Raw genomic sequence first — 20,005 nt, 5'->3', positions numbered from 1 at the left:
TAATACAAAGAGATCCTGTGTGATTTTTACCCAGTTTTCCCCAATGGCAATATCTTGCAAAACTATAGCACAAAAATCACACCCAGGATTTTGACATTGATACAGTCAAGATACAGCACACTTCCATCACCACAGGACCCAGGTGTTACCCTTTTAGAGTCACACTCACCTTTCTCCTTCTCCACCCTCCTCCTTGGCAAGCCCCTAATCTGTTCTCCATTTCTAGAACTTCGCATTTGAAAATGTTCCGTAGATGGGATTAGACAGTATGTAACCTTTGGGGATTGGCTTTTTCACGTGGCACAATTCTCTGGCGGTTCATCCAAGTTACTGCTTGTAGCAGAAATTATGTTTATTGCCAAGCAGTGTTCCATGGCATGGATGTATCACAACTTGTTTCACCAGCCACCCATTAAAGGACATCTGGTTGTTTACAGTTTTGGAATATGACGAATAAAGCTGAGATGAACATGTATGCACAAGCTTTTGTGTGAACACAAGATTTCATTTCTCTGGCTCAATGCCCAGGAGTGCAATTGCTGAGTGGTATGGCAGTTGCATGTTTAGCTTTATAAGAAACTGCCAAGTGGTTTTCCAGAGTGACTGTTCCCATTTTACATCCCCGCCAGCTACATAGGCCTGATCCAGTGGCTCTGTGCCCTTGCCAGTATTTGGTGGTGTTACTGTATTTTAGCAATATTGGTAGGCGCATAGTGGTATCTCACTGTGGTTTTAATTTGCGGTTCCCTGATGACAATGATGTTGAGTATCTTTTCATGTGCTTATTCACTATTTGTATATCCTCTTCCATGAAATGTTTGTTCATGTTCTCCATTTTCTAATTGGACTTAAAAAAAAATGAGTTTTGAGAGTTCTCCATATAGCCCAGATACTAGTCCTTTGTCAGACAGACATGTGGTTTGTGAAATTTTTCTCCCAGTAATCTTTTCACTCTCTCCACATGGTCCTTTGCAGAGCAAAAGTTTACAATTTTGATGAAGTCTAATTTATCAAACTTTCCTTTTATGGTGTGTGCTTTTGGTGTCGTCTTAGAACTTTGCTTAGCCCTAGGTCCTCAAATTTTCTAAAAAAAAGTTTTGTAGTTTTTACATTTCATGTTTAGGGTAATGATCTATTTTGAGTTAATTTTTGTATAAGGTATGAGGTTTAAGTTGATGTTCTTTTTATTTGCCCATGGCTATCCCATCGCTGCAGCACATTTATTGAAAAGGCTTATCCTCTTTCCATTGAATTACTTTTGTATGTTTAAAAAAAATCAATTGAGCATATTTGTATGGATCTATTTCTAGATTCTCTATAGTGTTCCATTGATCTATGTGCCTCTGACTCCACCAAAACCACATTGTCTTGATAACTGTAGCTACATAATAAATCTTTATATTTGGTAGGGTGCTTTCTCCTACTCATTCTTCTTTTACAAGATGGTTTTAGCTATTCCAAGGCCTGTGCCTTGAAACTTTAAGAAGTTTGAATACGAGGATGTCTACAAAAACCTTGTAGGGATTTTGATAGAAATTGCATTAAACCTATAGATGAATCTGGGGGAGAACTGATATCTTGACTGTTTTGTGTCTTCAAATCTATGAACATGGTATGTCTCTTCATTTATTTAGATCTTTTATTTCTTTCATTAGCATCTTTTAATTTTCAGCATATAGATCCTGTTCATGTTTTGCTAAATTTATACCTAAGTATTTATTTACTTTGGAGTGATTCTAAACTGTACTGTGTTTTTAATTTTGGTTTCCACTTTATTCATTGTTAATGTATAGAAATGTGATTAAATTTTGTGGGCTGATCTTGTAGCCTGACACCTTACTAAACTCACTTGCTAGTCCTAAGAGGTTTCTTTTTGTTTTTGTTGTTGTTGTTGTTGTTTTGTTTTAAATAGATTATTTGGAATTTTCTAGGTATTACTGCCTTAAATGGGGCCCAACAGTCTCAAACAGATGTGTTTTCAACACTCTTCTTAATCATCCAACCTGTTCAGATTTCATTTCCTGTAATTTGGATCAATAACTGATAACATGCGTCAGTGGTTATAAATGGCACCTACACTGCAAAGCCCCTGGAAGCAGCACAGTGACTTTTAATGGGGAACCTGATTATAAAAGCAAACCTAGCACAGGAACAGTATCCATAAGACAGGACCAAGGGGCAGTGATGCTCAGAGAATTAAGGTCTGAGGTTGACTTATGGAGTGTTTGGTGTGTTCATCCAGTTTTCCCTTCTTTTCTATAAAATGGGGGCAGCATAATTTTACACTCTGAAAATATAAAATATCCTCAGTAACCTTATTCTTATATGTTAAAAATTGCCATTGTTAGGAACTCTTGAGACTTGGCTTTTGATAAATAAAGAATTCTGTGCATCTTCCTACGCTTTTAGTAACAGGCACTTAAAAATGTTCAGACAACTCAAACCCTCTTCATGTCTTAATTTTTTAAACAAAAGTGTAACCATAGTAACACTTTTATTTATTTTAAAAATGTATATCTCCTATATATAGCCATGTGTTTTTATGTTACACAACATATCTAGTACATCAAAGAGTGTTTATATCCATTACAGAAAGAACAGAAAACCAGGGACTGCTAGATCTTTTGTTGATGTTAATATACAAGTTCTTAGATTTGTTCACATAGGTCCACGTAGGCTTTGGATGTGTACACAGGTATACAACATAGTTTCTTGCCAACACCAGGAGCTCCTGCATATAATTCATAGAGAATTTTAAATCTGTAGTGAGAATCAAATTTCAGAGACTATATTTTTTCTTTTTTAAGAAAGTCGTGTCAAATCATCTACACACAGGTTAGTTAGTCATCACTTTACTGATTTTCTTGGTTCATTGACTATCTGTGCACTTCAGTAACTCTTTTGTTACATTTACATTGGAAATCTTTTATGAAATCAATGAACTCTGTTCATTGTGTGCAGTGAGGTCTGGAGTCAGACCTTGGAATGCTCACTTGGCCTCTCCGAGCCTCAGTTTTCTTGTCTGTCAGTGGCAATGATAAAACGCTTCTCATTGGTTGTAAGGCTTACATGAGATGACCCCGTCAAGGACCTGGACCCAGGCAGGGCAGGGAGCGTGACTTCCGCTACTGACCTCCTTCCTTCCTTCTCTTACATGTTGCCTTTGCTTCCTTCCCAGGTTCACCCTGTCCCTCTCCTCTCTGTACAGCACAGAATGAGGTGTTTCTTATTTTGGATTCCACTCCTCATGCCTGAGAAAAAGGAACCTTCTGTCAGAAGCGGTAGCTGTGGGGATGGTGGGGAGCTTCCTGCCAAAACTGCCCCTCCCCATTAATGCATCTCCATGTCCTGCTTACATAGAACAGGCCTGTGTGCGAAACTCGGTGTGTCCTCACGTGGTTCATCATACCAGAGGGAAAAAAGCTTCGCAAGTGACCGATACATTCCAGCAAATGTGACTTCATAATGCATTTGCAATCCAGTAGCACGATGAGTAATCCGCAGACAAATGGTCCTACACCGTCACCCTAAAGATGAGATTGTGGCTGCGGGAGGTGTATTTAGTTCCTTTGTGGTTGCAGTGAGCTTAGGACCAAGACATCCTTTTGGATACAGCAAGCAACAAAAATACTCTCACAATACAAAGCAAAGACATTGTACATACAGGCCTTTTTTTTTTTGTCTTAAAGAATGGAACAGAAACTGTCTCAACATAACACTTTGACATCAACAGTGATTCTCAAATAGGTGAGTCTGGACTGAATACACTGTGAACAAAGATGATACACATGAAGTACCTTTGTGAACTGCGGCTTTGCAAATGACCACGTTCACCTGGCCACCCTCTCCCATTCTGCTGTGAGGATGACAGGGCTGCTAGGAATCTTCCACAAAGAGACAGCAATCAGTAGCTGTCTGGCAGCATCGCTTAAAAGGTTTTCATTTTCTGCAAACACCGAGGACTTTCTTCTCCCTAGGTCAGGCCTTTCTTGGAACTGCTTTGAAATATTCCTCCCTCGAAATGTCCGCTACTCCTCCATACCATTTCTGAAGCCAGATGTGTTCTATCCTCATCTTCATAAAGAACCACTCATACTGACGAGGCCACTTCCTCATAACCGGGTGTCTGTGGAAATAAAGAAGAGGGTGTGATGTTCTTACCAGAGGGTTTGCCCTCCCAGGGCACAGGTCCTGACTCTAGTGTCCCTGGCCAGGTCACATGGCCCTCCAGACTCCAGGACTCATTTGGGCTGCTACCTGCTTAAATCACCCAGGAGCAGAAGCCAAGAAGCCAGGGATGGGGTCTAGGACCTCCCTAGGAAGGCAGGAAACTGGTTCCCACAGGGCGGCAGACAGCTCAAGTCCAGAGCCAGGCCCCTAGCTTCGAAGCCCAGTCTGACTGCTGATGAGTGTGATGGATGCCTCATGGTCGGTTTGTCCTCTCAAGCCCAGGTCTCCTCACCTGTCTCATGGGATGATGAGAATGGTGCTCAGCCCACAGGGCTGCACAGGAACAAACAATTAGGCGCACAGAAAGCACCTGCATAGAGGAAGTGCTCAGTGAACACCAGCTATTGTATCAGGAAGCAGAAAGAAAGGCTTTATGTATTCGGTATGAAATGTTGAAAGGATTGGGAGCCCACGAAACAAATCTGTACATGGGAAGATTTCCATTCACTCAGCCGGCTTGGAACTGTTGCACCACATTGAGAGCCAACGAGAGTGGGTAGGGGGCGCCATTCACATCTGGTCTTCTGCTGTTTACTGACTTGCCTTCTCCCCCACGCTTAGGCCTAAACACAAATCTTATCTCTATGGGCAGGGGCTGTGGCTCACTTTTTAAAAACTTCATAAAAATTTTATTTATATCTATAAATGTTATAATCAAATTTCGAAGTCCAAGTGCAAACTGGGAGAAACACCTACGGCAGTCGGAGTGAGGCAGGCAGTGCTGCCACCAAAGGCAACTCAGACCGTTATCATCATTCACTGAGAGGCGTCAGATGCCACGGCCCTGACCTCTGCTTTTTGGTGTAGTAGATTTCTGGGCACACCGACTTGACAGCACACACAAACCTTGAGAACATGGCTTGTTTGGCAAATTCCACTTCTTCCGGAGACACTGCCGTCATCTGGCCAGTGAGTGTTAATCGGGCACAGCGGGGATCTTCCGGGTCCACGATATTCTTTCTGCATTCAAAGAACATTTTTTCATATATTAAAACGAGAATAGAACGTCAGCCAGAAATGCTGAGGATTTTATAAAAAAATTGAAAACAAAAAATAAAAACAGAGATTCTAACTTTTCACAGCTGTCCATTGTTTCTGGACCTAAACGGACCCAGCAGCAGACTCTTTGGAGCAGATTTTTTTGGTTCCCAAAAGAATCGGTAGGTAGCACGGAGCTTCTCACTGTGTATAGGTAAAAGGTGTCTCGTCCACTGCCCCGGGACTGAGGGTGGCTAGACAAAGGCCCCCCATGCCCCTGGGAAAGCTGCAGTGGTCAGGTGTTGGCCACTGTGCACTGGGACAGAGGGCCTCCTGGGGGGAGCTCAGGGGTGGAGGCCGTGACCAAGGGTAGGTACTATGACTGTCCCCTCTTTACAGATGAAGAAATTATGCCTTAGATCAGTGGTTCTCAACCTTCCTAATGCTGTGATACAGTTCCTCATGTTGTGGTGACCCCCAACCATAAAATTATTTTCGTTGCTACTCTATCACTGTAATTTTGCTACTTTTATGAATCGTAATGTAAATATCTTTTTGTTTACCGATGGTCTTAGGCGACCCCTGTGAAAGGGTCGTTCGACCCCCATGAAAAGGTCGTTTGACCCCCAAAAGGGTCGCGACCCACAGGTTGAGAACCACTGCCTTAGGTGGTTTACGTGACTTGCCCAACATCACACCATGCAGTTAATGGCAGGGTGGATCCGATCCTGTCCCAGCTTGGGGAGGCTCCACAGGCTATGTGTGTGCTGATCTGCCAGCTCCTCAACCCATCTGAGATTTCCTCATCTCATCCATAAAAAAAACAACAACCCCCCCAAACAAAAACAAAAACAAACAGCCTTCAGGGGACTTTCAGTCCCGTGATCTCTCATCCTCAGGCAAGCACACCCTTGGTTTTGGCACACCCCTCCAACTACGGGGCATGATTTTCAGTGTTAGTTTTCAGTGTTAAGACAGTAGTTCCCCCTTATCCGCGGTTCTGCTTTCTGCTGTTTCGGTTACCCACAGTCAGCCATGGTCCAAAAATATTAAATCCCAGAAATAAATAATTCATGAGTTTTAAATTGCAAGCCGTTCTGAATAGTGCGATGAAATCTCACGCTGTCCCACTCTGTCCCGCCAGAGACGTGAATCATCCCTTTGTCCAGCGTGTCCACTCTGTAGATGCTCCCCACCTGTTAGTCACTAGCCATCTGGGTCATTAGATTGGTTACCAGAGAGAGGGAGGGAGGGAGAGGGAGAGAGAGATGGAGAGAGAGGGAGAGAGATCACATTCACACAACCTTTATTATAGTATATTGTTATACTTATTCTTTTTTATTATTAGTTATTGTTAATCTCTTACTGTGCCTAATTTATAAATTAAACTTTATCATAGGTATGCATGTATAGGAAAAAACTTAGTATATCTAGGGTTCAGTACTATCCATGGTTTCAGGCATCCACTGGGGGTCTTGGAATGTATCCCCCTCAGATAAGGGGGAACTACTGTGTTTAAAGGATTATTTTTCAATAAATGCAACAGGCGTATGTTACAGAGAATGGAAAGCACATATTCATTAAGTAAAAGTGAGGGTAGCCTTGGGGGCCTCCTGACGCAGCCAAGTGGGCTCTGACAGTTCCTCTTTTCACAGATGTTATACGAGGTCTGACAATTAAGTTTGTGAACTTGTTGCAACGATCTTGCTTACTTTTTTATATCAGAGGGATTATTCACTATGAATCTGTACCAACTGGACAAACAGTTAACCAAGTTTTTTTTTTTATATCAGAGGGATTATTCATTATGAATTTGTACCAACTGGACAAACAGTTAACCAAGTTTACTATTTGGAAGTGCTGAAAAGGCAGCATGAAAAAGTTAGATGACCTGAACTTTTTGCCAACAATTCATGGCTCTTGCAATCACGACAATGCACCAGCTCACACGGCAAGGTCTGTGAGGGTTTTTAGCCAGTAAACAAATAACTGTATTGGAACACTCCCTACTCACCTGATCTGGCCCCCAATGACTTCTTTACCCGAAGATAAAGGAAATATTGAAAGAAAGACATTTTGATGACATTCAGGACATCAAGGGTAATACAACAGCTCTAATGGCCATTCCAGAAAAAAAAAGAGATCCAAAATTGCTTTGAAGAGTGAACTATGCTCTGGCATCGGTGCATAGCTTCCCAAGGGGAGTACTTCGAAGGTGACTGTAGTGATATTCAGCAATGAGGCATGTAGCACTTTTTCTAGGAGGAGTTTGCAAACTTAATTGTCCGACCTCGTATATCATAAAATGGCTTCCTCGACGCATGACTCATTTAAACTCATTCTCAACACTTATGTTGTGTTAAAATCTCAAGAAGCATACATTTGTTAAGCAAAGCACATGTTTTCCTTATACTTAAGGAACTTGCTTTCACCTGCCTAGAAGTTTTCCTTTATTACACATCCTGCTGAGTTGTAACAAGAGAAATAGCACACATGTCCACATTTTTAGTTAAATTGCTTCAGGTGAAAACATTATGTCCCCTTTGAAAGTGTTGCAATTTGCTATGTTTTTGACACTGTAAAAACATAGTGGTTAAATTGAGAAATTTCCTTGTGGGTTAAGATGAAAGAATAAAAGAAAGCAATCCACATGGTAACTATAAAAATTGAATCTACATTGAATTTTGTGAAAAACCTGAGATAGGAGAAAATAAATGAAAATAGTAAACAGGAACTAAATTTACATATACTGGACCAGACTGTCATGAGTTGTACTCAGTTTATTTGTGCACTGCAGAAGCTCATTTCTTCACCGAATTGCTCTGTGATCAAAGCAATGAGATTAGCACTGGTAAGGAAGTCATTATAGAAAAATACATCACACTTAAATAGGGAGCATTCTGCTTCTTCACAGGTGGTGGTTACATAGACTAGAAAGGAGAGTCTATATTTAAATAGGTAAGTAGAAAACTCTCCATTTACACAGTGGGCAACCCAGCTAAACTTGGTATAACTTCCTTCCGACTTGTGGTAGGCAGGATTAGCGCCACCACCACCACCACGACCCCCCACCTCCAAGATGTCTGCTTCCTGAACTCTGGAACATGTGACTGTGTTACCTTACATGACACAGGAATTAAGGTTGACAATTAGCTGATTTTGGATACGGAAATTATCCTGTATTGTCTGGATGGGCCCAATGCAGTCACAAGGGTCCTTAAAAGAGGAAGAGGGAGGCAAAAGAGTGGTGGAGCCATGCGAGCTGAGAGACTCGACTCGCCATAGCTGGCTGTGAATATGGAAGGGGCAGGAACTAAGGAATGCAGGCAGCCTCTAGAGCAGCGGTTCTCAACCTGTGGGTCGCAACCCCTTTGGGGGTCAAACGACCCTTTCACGGGGGTCGCCTAAGACCATCAGAAAACAAAAAGATATTTACATTACGATTCATAACAGTAGCAACATTACAGTTATAGAGTAGCAACGAAAATAATTTTATGGTTGTGGGTCACCACAACATGAGGAACTGTATTAAGGGGTCACGGCATTAGGAAGGTTGAGAACCGCTGCTCTAGAGGCTGGAAAAGGCAAGAAAATGGATTCCACCCTAGAAAGGAATGCAGTCCTGCCTACATGCAGTTTTAGCTTAATGAGACCTGTTTTGGATTTCTGACCTCCAGAACTGTAACATCATTTGTGTTGTTTTAAGCCACTAAGTTGTGGTCATGTGTTACAGCAGCACTAAGAGACTAATATACCATATGAAGGAAGCTGGACTTGAATCCCACCATTAGTCATGTGAGTGCAACACACCTGAGGTCACTGAAATGGTCAGTAAATGCAACAGTGACCAGGAAGGAGGATTCTGTGTACAATGAGGACCGTGATCAATGGCCTCCAACTTATGAGAGCCTATTTGGGTGGACAGGGGCTGCAGAGGACATTCCCTCTTCTCTTGGCGACACATTTTGAATATTATTTAGCATCCACTTCTCCCTTACACAGCTTCAGGGAACCCTAGTCCAGCCCCAGATCCTTACCTAAACCATCCAGCATATTCCATTGTTTGGCCACACTGATGGATTCAGGGATTGGCACAGGAGCAAGGATGGTCATTAAGGCTCAAGAAGCTGAGGACTTCTGGAATAGCAGCCCCCTTATTCTCCTTTGGCAGCTACCTAGAGAGATGCCTGCTCTTGCTGGACATAAACAGGGGGCATGTGTATCTGGAAGTTGCTGGCACCATATTGGATGACAAGCAGTGCTGTTGTTAAGATGAAGCCAACACTGGAGAAGGCAGTGTGGAGAGATGGGCAAACCTCATTTTGGCTGACATTGCAGAGCCCCTGAGAAAAGCCTATACCTGGACTTTCAAATATGTGAACTAGTAAGTTTCTTTAATTCTCTAAGCACATCTGACCTTATTCTTCTATTTATTTTATTTGTTTGTTTATTTATTTATTTATTTATTTATTTATTTATTTATTTATTTATTTATTAGCTGAGCCATCCTGCCACCTGTTGGCAGTTCAGCAGCAGCTCAGCTCGGGCTGGACTCGAACCGCTGTTGCTCAGAGCTCAAACCTTTGAGCGAGCTCTTAACCAACTGAGCCACTCAGCCAGCCAGCCCTCTTCTATTTCTTGCAATGGAGAGGTTCTGTACTAAATGAAAGACTTCAAGTTTCTGGAACTCTGTCTCCGTTCTTCGAATGGATCATAAGACTGAGGCATGCCCACCTCATGTTGAATGGTATTAATAGCAATCCACAAACTATTCTCAGTACAGGCTGCAAAGTCATGATGGAACTGTGTAAATTCAGGACACAGTTGCTATGTGCATGCATCTACATAGCACAGTACAATGCAAATCAAGGATAGCCTGTATTTTTTAAATATTCACAAATTTATACATTTCCATGAAATAAGACTATAGGCACTACCTACTGGGAGAAGTTCTCCATGGGTCTCTCATGTTTCTAACCATGTTGTGACCAGAGGACTAGGTCTCTTTGTTCTGGACCATCTGTTCACAAAGATGTTTATAGAGCAAACAGCCTTGGAAGATAGAGTGTCTCCCTGTGGAGCAGAGAGTAGGCTTGTCCACTGCCCAGCAGGATGAAGATACTGTCTCCGTCTGGGGCAATGGGCTGGCAGGCTTACTCTCCATTATACAAGATTTTGGTTCTCTAGGCTCAGGTCTCCTCTCCTGTAACACAACCCACTGTGTATACAGATGTCACCTAGGCCTCTCTGCATCAACCTGTGGGAATTGGAACTCGGGGGACCTCCCTGCCATAAAATGCTGCTTGTTCTGGCTGCTGCTATTACCGTAATAAAGTCCTTTGTCTCTGACTCAGGAGTCTCGTGTCTTCTACCAGCATCCATGAACTGTGGCGAGCTAACTTGTTAGTTCAGACTAACAAGGCTAACTTGTTTACAAATAGCATCTCAGGCCCTTCACAGCTCTTGGCACCATGTAAAAACATTAAGTTCCTTTGCTTTTGGTTGGAATTGAATCAGTGAGGCAAAAATATCTATATCATGCTAATCAGAAACTCTGTATCTTTGAGTCATAAAAATGGGGGGTAAATTATTTAAAAATGTTATCTGTTTCTTAGACAAAAATGTTTCATATTACATGGATTATAAAGCAAAATAATGAAAGAGATCTTGCTGGTGCAAATTTTGGAATCCACTGGTGGCCTCGTTCTTTCTGGATTAGTCCAGGGCTATGTTGGGCCCATCCCTCACCTGGGAATGTGAGCAGCAGTGGCACAAAAGGAAGCCCCTGCTCCACCTACTTGAATCTCCCCCAAGTCTGCCAGTCTTCCTCTAGTTCCCCGTTGAGCATTTTGCATGGCCCTGCAGTGTGATCCGCCAACTGCCATTTCTTTAGTTAACTCCATTCGTTGACTCCTGATGGAGGGGGAAAAAAAGTGCTATTAAAGAAACTGATAACTGACTGCAGTTGTTTTTGAGTTTGGGCATCTGCGTGTGATTGGGTTAGAGGGGTGGCGCTGTGAGTGGAAGGTAGAAAATTCATCTCAGGAAGAGCTGCTCTTTAGTTCAGAAAAGCACTTAGTGAGCTTGATTATCACTGCAAGGCTAGCCCCCCTCCTCAGTGCACCCCAGGTCAGGGCTTGGGAGGAGAGAAGGGGAGTGAGGTGTGTGCAATCCTGCAAATGTGCCCTCCCTAATGGTCGGGGACTCTGCGTTCCTGTAGGCAGCAGACACAGAAGGGATGGGTTTGGTTTACTTGGGGAAGTTACTGAGACTCGGAGAAGAAAAGGAAAGTACGCGGAGTCTGGGGGTGCTGCCCAGCGGCATGGCAGGAGGCTGGAGATGAGAGAGGTACCCTTCACCCCTGCGATGAGGGGTGGCCAGTGACTGGAATAGGGATGACATGTGGTGTGCTTTCTGTCCTAGGCTGTTCCTCGAATTGCCAGATTTATCAGATAAAAACACAGGATGCCCAGTGACATTTGAATTTTAGATAAACAGCAACTGTTTTTCAGTATAATATGTCCCAGATGATATTTGGGACACACTTATAATAAAAGAATGTTTGTTTATCTGAAATTCAAATGTCACTGGGCACCGTGTGTTTTATCTGACAAGCCTAGCTGCACCCCCCTCCCCACTGTCCTCCTGGGCCCTGGTAAAGTCTGTTACATCCAGTGTCCCTGTGTGGCAGAGGACAGGAACCACAGATGTAGTGATAAGACATCCAGAGGTGATTGAGGAGAGGGGGAGGGAGGGCTAAGGGGTGATAGTCACCCCCCAAATCATGAGCACTTCTCTGGGAATCCCTGGAAACTTCCAGGCTGACTCTGCCTCCTGCCATGGTTGGTGAGAGCTTGTTTTACTTGTGTATTGCTGGGAAGGGTGACCCTGGGAACCGAGGGCCCTGACCTGCACTGTTTCCATCTCCTTTCAGGTCAGAGGACATTCTTTCGGGCATTTTCCCCCTTTCCACTTGTCTTTGGGGCTTGCCACCTGTGCCCAGCCAGGATGGGCAGCTTGTGACTCAAGGACATGACTGGAAAAGCCCATTGTGGCCACCTGGAGAGCCCAGAGTATGAGTTACCTGCTTGAGGATCCTGGTAGAAAGTGGCAGAACCTGTCCTAGAACAAGCCCCCTCCCTCCTGGTACCTGGCTACATTCATTTCATTACAGTTCATTTTATTACATCAGTCACTGCTCTGTGTGCTGCCCCTGGAGGCATAAATACTTGCCAACGCAGCCTGGCACTTCTTTTTAACCTTTTCTTATTCTAATTTTTCCTATAGTAGAGCCTAATATGGTATGTGATAGTTTGAGCCAGGGGAGTCAGGGACCAAAATATTAAAAGGGTCTGTTTTGGGGGAGCGGGAAGTGGGCTTCTTGCCCACAGGCATGGATCCATGAGGAAATACTGTTCCAAGGCATAGACTCCATGACACTGAGGTTCCAGGATGCTGCCAAATAGGACACCAGTCAGTTATGGCACCTTGTGGGTAAAAAGTGGCTTAGATGACCGGGGGTGTCACAAAGGAAACAATAAGACAGCGGTTGTGCGCTCACATGCTTTCCAATCAAATGACAAGATTTCCTTCCAGGTATTTATTTTCCTTTTAGAGACACGATCCTCCTTTGCTACGATTTCTCTTATGCTCACATTTTTACGAGCTACAATTTTCAAAAAGCTTCGCAAGGGATGCATTTTCTAATCAATATACATGCAACCTTCCCAAACACTTTATATCTTGTTGGTGAGTACATTTACAGGTCTGTATTATTTTTATGTATTCGTGTCCAGTGGTAAAGAAAATGTTGGAGGAAAGAATACATTATGTTCTTTTAAATCTTAGGACATTAAGCCAACATACATAAGCACACTGAGCAAATGACATTAAAAGATTTGTTCAACTTTACTCTGATTCTTTTAAATACAGGGGGAAAAATTGTTGTATGTGATCCCTGAGAGACAGGGACACAATTTCAATACACCAGACCACCCAATCCTGTGACTGGGACAATCACCAGCCATGCACAGTGCTTCTCAACCAGGAGAGGCCTCTGCCCCTTAGAAGGCAGCTGGAAATCTGTGGGGCATCTTTATTGTCATGGTGACTGGGTTGGGGTCTCAAGTTGCACTTAATGGACAGGGGGCAGGACTTCTAAATGTCCTGTAATGCATGGGACTATCTTGCACAGTGAAGTGTCCCCCCAACATTCAGTAGAACCCAAGACATGCCACTGAGCTTAGTCTCTGATGTATCAAGTCAGGTAGTAAATGGAGGGCAGTCGGTACAGATCAGAGTTCCTTAACTTTGGCACTATTGACACTGGAGGCTGGGTAATTGTGGTGGGGGCTGTCCTGGACATTGTAGAATATTGAGCAGTGTCCCTAAGCTCTGCAGTAGCACCCCCGCCCCCAAGCTGTAACAAGCAAAGGCGTCCCAAACATTGCCTCATATCCCCCAGGGGAGGGGTCCCCTGCCTCCCGTTTAAGACCCCCTGCTGCAAACATAGGTACATTTACAGACTTAGTGGAGGGAGAGGAGTTTCCTCTTATGGTTTCATACTTTGTTGCAGAAAGGTGGGTATCACATGCAACTGAGAGAATAGAAGGGTGTGGAAAAAAGGGGACTAGGCATGAAACTGAGGCTGGGAGAGGGACCTTACTGGGGAAATGAAGGATTTTCTAGCACTGTTGACAACTCATGGTAGGATTTTGCCATGAGTTTAAAGGGGAGGTGTCAGCCTGGTCACACGGGCTGCCCCTGCAACGCTGAGCCATCTGGGTGCAGGAACAGAGGAGGATGGGACAGAGTTTAAGGGACTTGGGTGTTAAAACGCCAGGCAGGAGCTCCAGACGGAGAGGGGCAGAGGAGGTGCAGGTGGTCTCGGAGGTGATTATAAAGATAGAACATGGAGTCTAACCTGGGCAAAGAGAAAGGGGGCCAGGAGCCATTGATGGGTGGTGAGATGGTGATGGACACAAGGGTTTGCCTGCCTCCATGTTGCAGGGGGCGTTCCTCGGGCAAGAGGAGGACGGGGTAGGATGCTCAGAATGAGGACTAGAATGTGGTGCATTTGCTGCCAAGTAGGACGGGCCACCCACAGCTGCTGAAGGTGATAGTAAGAGGGTAGCAGCAGGGAGGAAAGCTAGGGGCCTCTGTCACTCCCATCCACCAGTTCTACTTCTGCCCTCCAGGGTAACCCAGAACAAACAGAGCTCCCCTTCTCTGGGCTAGACTTTGGGACATCAGCAGAAAACATTGATGCTGCTCTTAAGACTGTGTTTTCTCCCCACTCATCTGGCAGCTTTTAGACTTCCTAGTTTGTCAATTTCCCTGTTAAACTGTGGTATCCAGAACTTACCTCAATGTTCTAGGAGAAGGTATGCAGTGCGGAGGAGGTCCGCCATGTCCACCGTTCCCTACCCCATCCATATAAATATTATATTTTAAAAGCAAGCATCTAAGGGGCCGGCCAAGTGGCTCAGTTGGTTAAGAGCTTGCTCAAGAGTTTGAGCTCTGAGCAACAGCGGTTTGAGTCTTGGCCCGAGCTGAACAGCCGCTGAGCTGCCAACAGGTGGCAGGATGGCTCAGCTAAAAAAAAAAAAAAAAAGCAAGCATCTAAATTATATGAGGCCTGACAATTAAGTTTGCAAACTTATTGCAATGATGTTGCTAACCTTTTTTGATATCAGAGAGATTATTCATTATGAATTTATACCAGCTGGACAAACAGTTACCAATTTACTATTTGGAAGTGCTGAAAAGGTTGCATGAAAAAGTTAGATGACCTGAACTTTTCGCCAACAATTCATGGCTCTTGCATCACAACAATGCACCACCAGCTCACATGGCACTGTCTGTGAGGGAGTTTTTAGCCAGTAAACAAATAACTGTATTGGAACACCCTCCCTACTCACCTGGTCTGCCCCCCAATGACTTCTTTCTTTACCCAAAGATAAAGGAAATATTGAAAGGAAGACATTTTGATGACTTTCAGGACATCAAGGGTAATATGATGACAGCTCTTATGGCCATTCCAGAAAAAGAGTTCCAAAACTGCTTTGAAGGGTGGACAAGGTGCTGGCATCAGTGCACAGCTTCCCAAGGGGAGTACTTCAAAGGTGACCATAGTGACATTCAGCAATGAGGTATGTAGCACTTTTTCTAGGACGAGATTGTGAACTTCATTGTCTGACCTCCTAACTACCGGTAAGTGCAATCATGACTCCCAAAATGCCAAAGACAACCTTAGCATACATTAGAATAAATTACCATGTTTCTATCTACACTTGCAAATGCATTTAAACTGCTACATCCATGGTTGGTTGAATAATGCCCCTGCCCCCTCACAAGATATCCATGTCCAAATCCCCAGAATGTGTGAATGTTACCCTATATGGCAAGGGGACTTCGCAGATTAAGGGAAGCATGTATTTTATGTTATTTTATTTCATTTTAAATTATGTTTTATTCTAAATTTAATTTTATCTCATACCAGTATAATGCCTCAAACTGTCCCAGTGAATTTCACTCCCTCCTCCCCATTTTTTCCTTCCCTCCTGGCATCATTTTCCTGGTTATGGCTTTGGTCTCTCCTGACAATTTTTCTGTCTCCCAAGCAGGATTCATTGTATTAAGCTCCCAATTAGTTCAGCCCAGAACCCTCCCGCTGGCTCCCAGGTTCCCACGACTTTCCAGGGGATTGTGAATAGTCAGGGAACTAGAAGCATCCTACTTAGCATTCAGATTAAATCTTATGCTATTAAGCAACCTCTTTTGGGTTTTCAGTCAGCTGTTCATCAATCCAGTGTCACATTCTTTGTCACATGAGGTGTAAAAGAAGCAAACACATATAAGTCTACCCAGCGTTACTGAACACTAGTTCCCAGCATTCTGCCTTGTGGAGGGGCACATCACCCAGATTTTCTGTCCGATGCAGCAGGGCAATCCATGCACACTGGGTAGACAGTAGTTTCCTGATTTATCACCTGAGTACAGTAAGTCCCCGACTTACGAACATTCAAGTTGCAAACTTTCACAGATACAAACGGACCTCGCATTACGAACATTTGTAAGTGCGAATAAATCGCGGAAGTAGCTCACGTGTGTGCTCTTGTCAGTTCACTCCATGCACTCCCCTATATGCCAGTTGTTGTACTGTATTTTACCACCATTTTAAGGTAACTGTAAAAGTAAAAATAGTTTCTTTACAGTATTTTTGCGTGTGTGTTTAGATTTTTTATGCTTTACATTGTAAATTTGTGTCAAAGGTGTATAAGACTCACTTTGTCGGACTTAGGAACAAATCCAGTTTACGAACGTTCTCCAGGAACGGAACTCATTCGTAAGTCGGGGATTTACTGTAAACCTATCAGAGAAAGGGATGGCCTTTTTGACATGACATCCTCCACAGCCAGTATTGCCTGGCAGTGGTCACTTCTTTCTATTTTAAGGGCATAAAACCCAGTTTTTAAAAGAGTCTGTCCCAGAATAACTATGAAAGTATTTGTGTTTGTCTATAGACCTGCCCAGCCCCTGATATTTGTGATTCTATATGAATTTGTCCATTTTCACGCTGTTGATGCCTCTCCCACTCTTTGGGTCAAAGTTCTTATCCATGGATTCTCTGAGGTAAGTGAAATTTGTGTTGTCCAGAAGCCGTGGGCATATGTATTTAGAGGAATGAGTGCTCCATTGCATTTCTTTACTCATCTTGGGCTAGAATTTTCTCTTATCCAGCATCAAATCTTGCGATTCTATAGACCTGAGCTGGCCACACACAAAAGCACAGGACATGCGAAAGGGGGAACCAGGGACATTTCCAGGCAGGAGAGGAGCTGGGATGCCAGAAATAGTTCACTCCAACAAGCAAGTCACGATTTAGCACGACAGTTCAATTTACAACCCTTTCTCTGCATTTTTCACATTTCTCTATCATTTTTTTCATATGCTGAGAATATGTTAAAATTCACATTCATCAATTGAATGTCACATGTGTTGGAGCCATTTCATATTATATTTTAAAAGCAAGCATCTATATTACAAATGAGTACAATCACAACTCCCAAAATGCCAATGACAGCCTTAGCATACATTAGAATAAATTACCATGTTTCTATCTACACTTGCAAAGGCATTTAAACTGGTACATCCATCTGTGGTGGGTTGAATGATGTCCCCTTCATCCCCCACCCCCCAAAAGATGTCCACAACTTAATCCCCAGAATATGTGAATGTTACCTTATATGGCACAAGGCACTTTGCAGATGTGATTAAATTAAGGATTTTGACATGGGAAGATTATCTTGGATTATCTGATGGGCCCAATGTAATCACAAGGGTCCTTACAGAGGGACACAGAAGATTAGAGTAGTAGGCTGTAGGACAATGGAAGCCTCAGGTTAGAGTGAAGCAATGAAGAGGCCACAGCCAAGGAATGCAGGTGGCCTCTTGGAGCTGAAAAAGACAAGGAAATGGATTCTCCTCTCAGAATATCCGGAAGGAACCGGCCCTGTCAACACCTTGATTGTAGCCCTGTAAAACTCATTTCAGACTTCTGACCTCCAGAACTGTAAGAGAATAAATCTGTGCTGTTCTAAGCCACAAAGTTTGTGGCAGTTTGTCACAACAGCAATAGAAATTGATATACCATCCCTCGAGGCTGAACTAAAAAATTCCATATATTTAACCAATACATGTTTAACCTCCTTATGTTTGAGGCTCTGTGGTAGTTGCTGGGGCTGGTAGACAGCCAAGAGGACACAGTCCCTCATGGGGCTTGCACTCCAGTAGGAGAAGCAAACATTAGACAGCTTGCTTTACAATCACTTAATATTATAACATGGAAACCTGCCTATGCATTCTGACCTTCAAAACATAGGCAGGTTTCCATATTATAACAACAACATGGAAACATGGAAAATGAGTGGGAATTAGGTAGAGAGGGGGCAGGAAACTCACTCTAGACAGAAGGAAGAGCATGGACAAAGGCAGGGGGAGGGTGATGTCAGAGAGACGAGAACTGCCTAGGGGTGAACCACGTAGGCCTTGCAGGCCACGTTAAGATTTTAAAATGACATCCTAAGGGCAATGGGAAAGCCCTGAAGAATTTTCAGCATGGGACTAGAATGATGAGATGTGCTTTGTGAAAAGATCCCTCTGACTTTAGAAGGAAGAGTGGGTTGGAAAGGGGCAAGCAGGGATCCAAGGAGACTGGTCAGGAGTATTTACAGAGTACACAGGTGAGCAACAGAGAGTGAGAAACAGTGACGCTACGCCTGGGCCAGGTGTAGAGGAGAGAAGTAGTCAGCTTGGGGAGAGGTTTTGGAAGTAGACCAGTCGAACCCCGCTGACTGTCCGTGAGGTGTGAGAGGAAGGAGCCAACAGTGACACCTGAGGGTCTGGGTCCAAATGGCCAAGTGGATGGGGAGCCCCCTGGGAGAGGAGGAAGCAGCTGGATTGGGCCTGGAGCTCACATGAGAAGTCTCAGCGGGGAATGTTAAGTTTGGGGGACCCTGGCACATAAAGGTGGTATTTGACAGGGGGTGGGGTAGAGCAGGGGAAGCATGTAGAGTAAGGAGACCATGAGCTTGATCATGAGCTTCTGGGGCTGGTAGAGCCCCATCAACCATCTGCAGGCCAGTGTCTCCTACAAGATTTAACACACCCGGTTTGCAGAAGTTTTTCCACGTGTGTTCTACATCCTTTTCCTCCTCTCACCGGTGGAGACTGTCGTCTTGCATCTTTAACCCGGGAAGTACTCAGCATGGTTCATTACCCAATGGGTGTTGAAGTGAATGCTTTGTTGCAATAGGTTGCCTACATGTATCTGTATGAATGTATTTAAGACAAGTTTCAGATCTTACCCCATGGCAGGGCAACGCGTATAATGGAAGCTGTATCTGAACAACTTAAAACAATTTAAAAAATACATCTGCATTTTTGTAGGTTTTGCAGCTTCTGAATCAGTTCTGTCTGAAAGGGCGCTGGGGAAGTTCACAGCTTCCGATATGTGACTGATACGGGGAAGTGGGGGTGCAGGGGTTAACAGCCAGGGCCAAGGGGCCAACATGGGATCAAATCCCAGCCCCATTAGAATTTGGGTTGTGGGTCCTTGTGCAAGTTCTTCACACCCTCCATGTCTCAGTTTCCTCATCTGTATAAAGGGGCTACCGATAGTACCAATTTCATGAGACTCTTGTTAAGGATCATATAGGTTATATATGTCAGACGCTTAGAACACTGCTTGGCACAGAAAAAGTGCTGAATAAATGATTCTTACTCTGCTGATGAGGTATAAAATGTGAAAGGGCACTATCATTTTTTACCTCCTCTTTTTGTCTCTGCCACCCCCAATTCTGCAGAGAAGAAACAACTGTTAGAGACAACAGCTACCACTTATTAGTCCTGGTCATGTGCTGGAAACGTCACACACTGAAACATTTCATTCCCACCACACGCTGAGAGCACTGGTACTCCCGTTTTAGGAGAAAGGAAATGGAGTAAGGAAATGGCAGCCCAGGAAAATTAAGCAAGTTGTTCAAGGGCAGGCAGAAATTAACTGGTGGGCTTAGGATTCAAACCGATGAAATCAAATCAGCAGTCCTTTCCCCCTAAAGTGCTAGTTCTCACATGTAAATGTGCTGTAAGAATTCCTGGTTGTTCCTTAAAAGTGTGCATTGCAAGTCCCCATCTTCAGAGGCTGCTGGAGCCCAGGAATCTTCATTTTACAAGCTGACGTGGCGGCTCTCCTGGTCTCAGGCTGCTGCCCAAGCATGGCTTAGTTACATTACAA

General features: G+C 43.7%; 1 protein-coding gene across 2 annotated transcripts in view; it reads right to left on the bottom strand.

The window, feature by feature from the left end:
* Positions 1-1,146: 1,146 nt before the first annotated feature.
* The window catches only part of CREG2 (cellular repressor of E1A stimulated genes 2), a 32,831-nt gene continuing 13,972 nt past the window's right edge, over positions 1,147-20,005 (bottom strand). Inside the window, exons 3-4 of one of the 2 annotated variants that reach the window (XM_019666467.1) lie at positions 5,077-5,190; positions 1,147-4,126 (exon numbers count right to left, since the gene is read on the bottom strand). In XM_019666467.1, coding sequence (XP_019522012.1) covers positions 3,979-4,126; positions 5,077-5,190 — 262 coding nt within the window. In that variant the 3' untranslated portion in view covers positions 1,147-3,978. Of the gene's footprint in view, positions 4,127-5,076; positions 5,191-10,933; positions 11,122-20,005 lie in introns of those variants that run through there. The other variant, XM_019666468.1, reaches the window with a different exon arrangement.

This window comes from Hipposideros armiger, unplaced genomic scaffold (genome assembly GCF_001890085.2).
Source record: "Hipposideros armiger isolate ML-2016 unplaced genomic scaffold, ASM189008v1 scaffold_472, whole genome shotgun sequence".
NCBI lineage: Eukaryota > Metazoa > Chordata > Mammalia > Chiroptera > Hipposideridae > Hipposideros > Hipposideros armiger.
The sequence above is the reverse complement of the archived record's forward strand: the minus strand, read 5'-3'. Positions and strand labels throughout refer to the sequence as shown.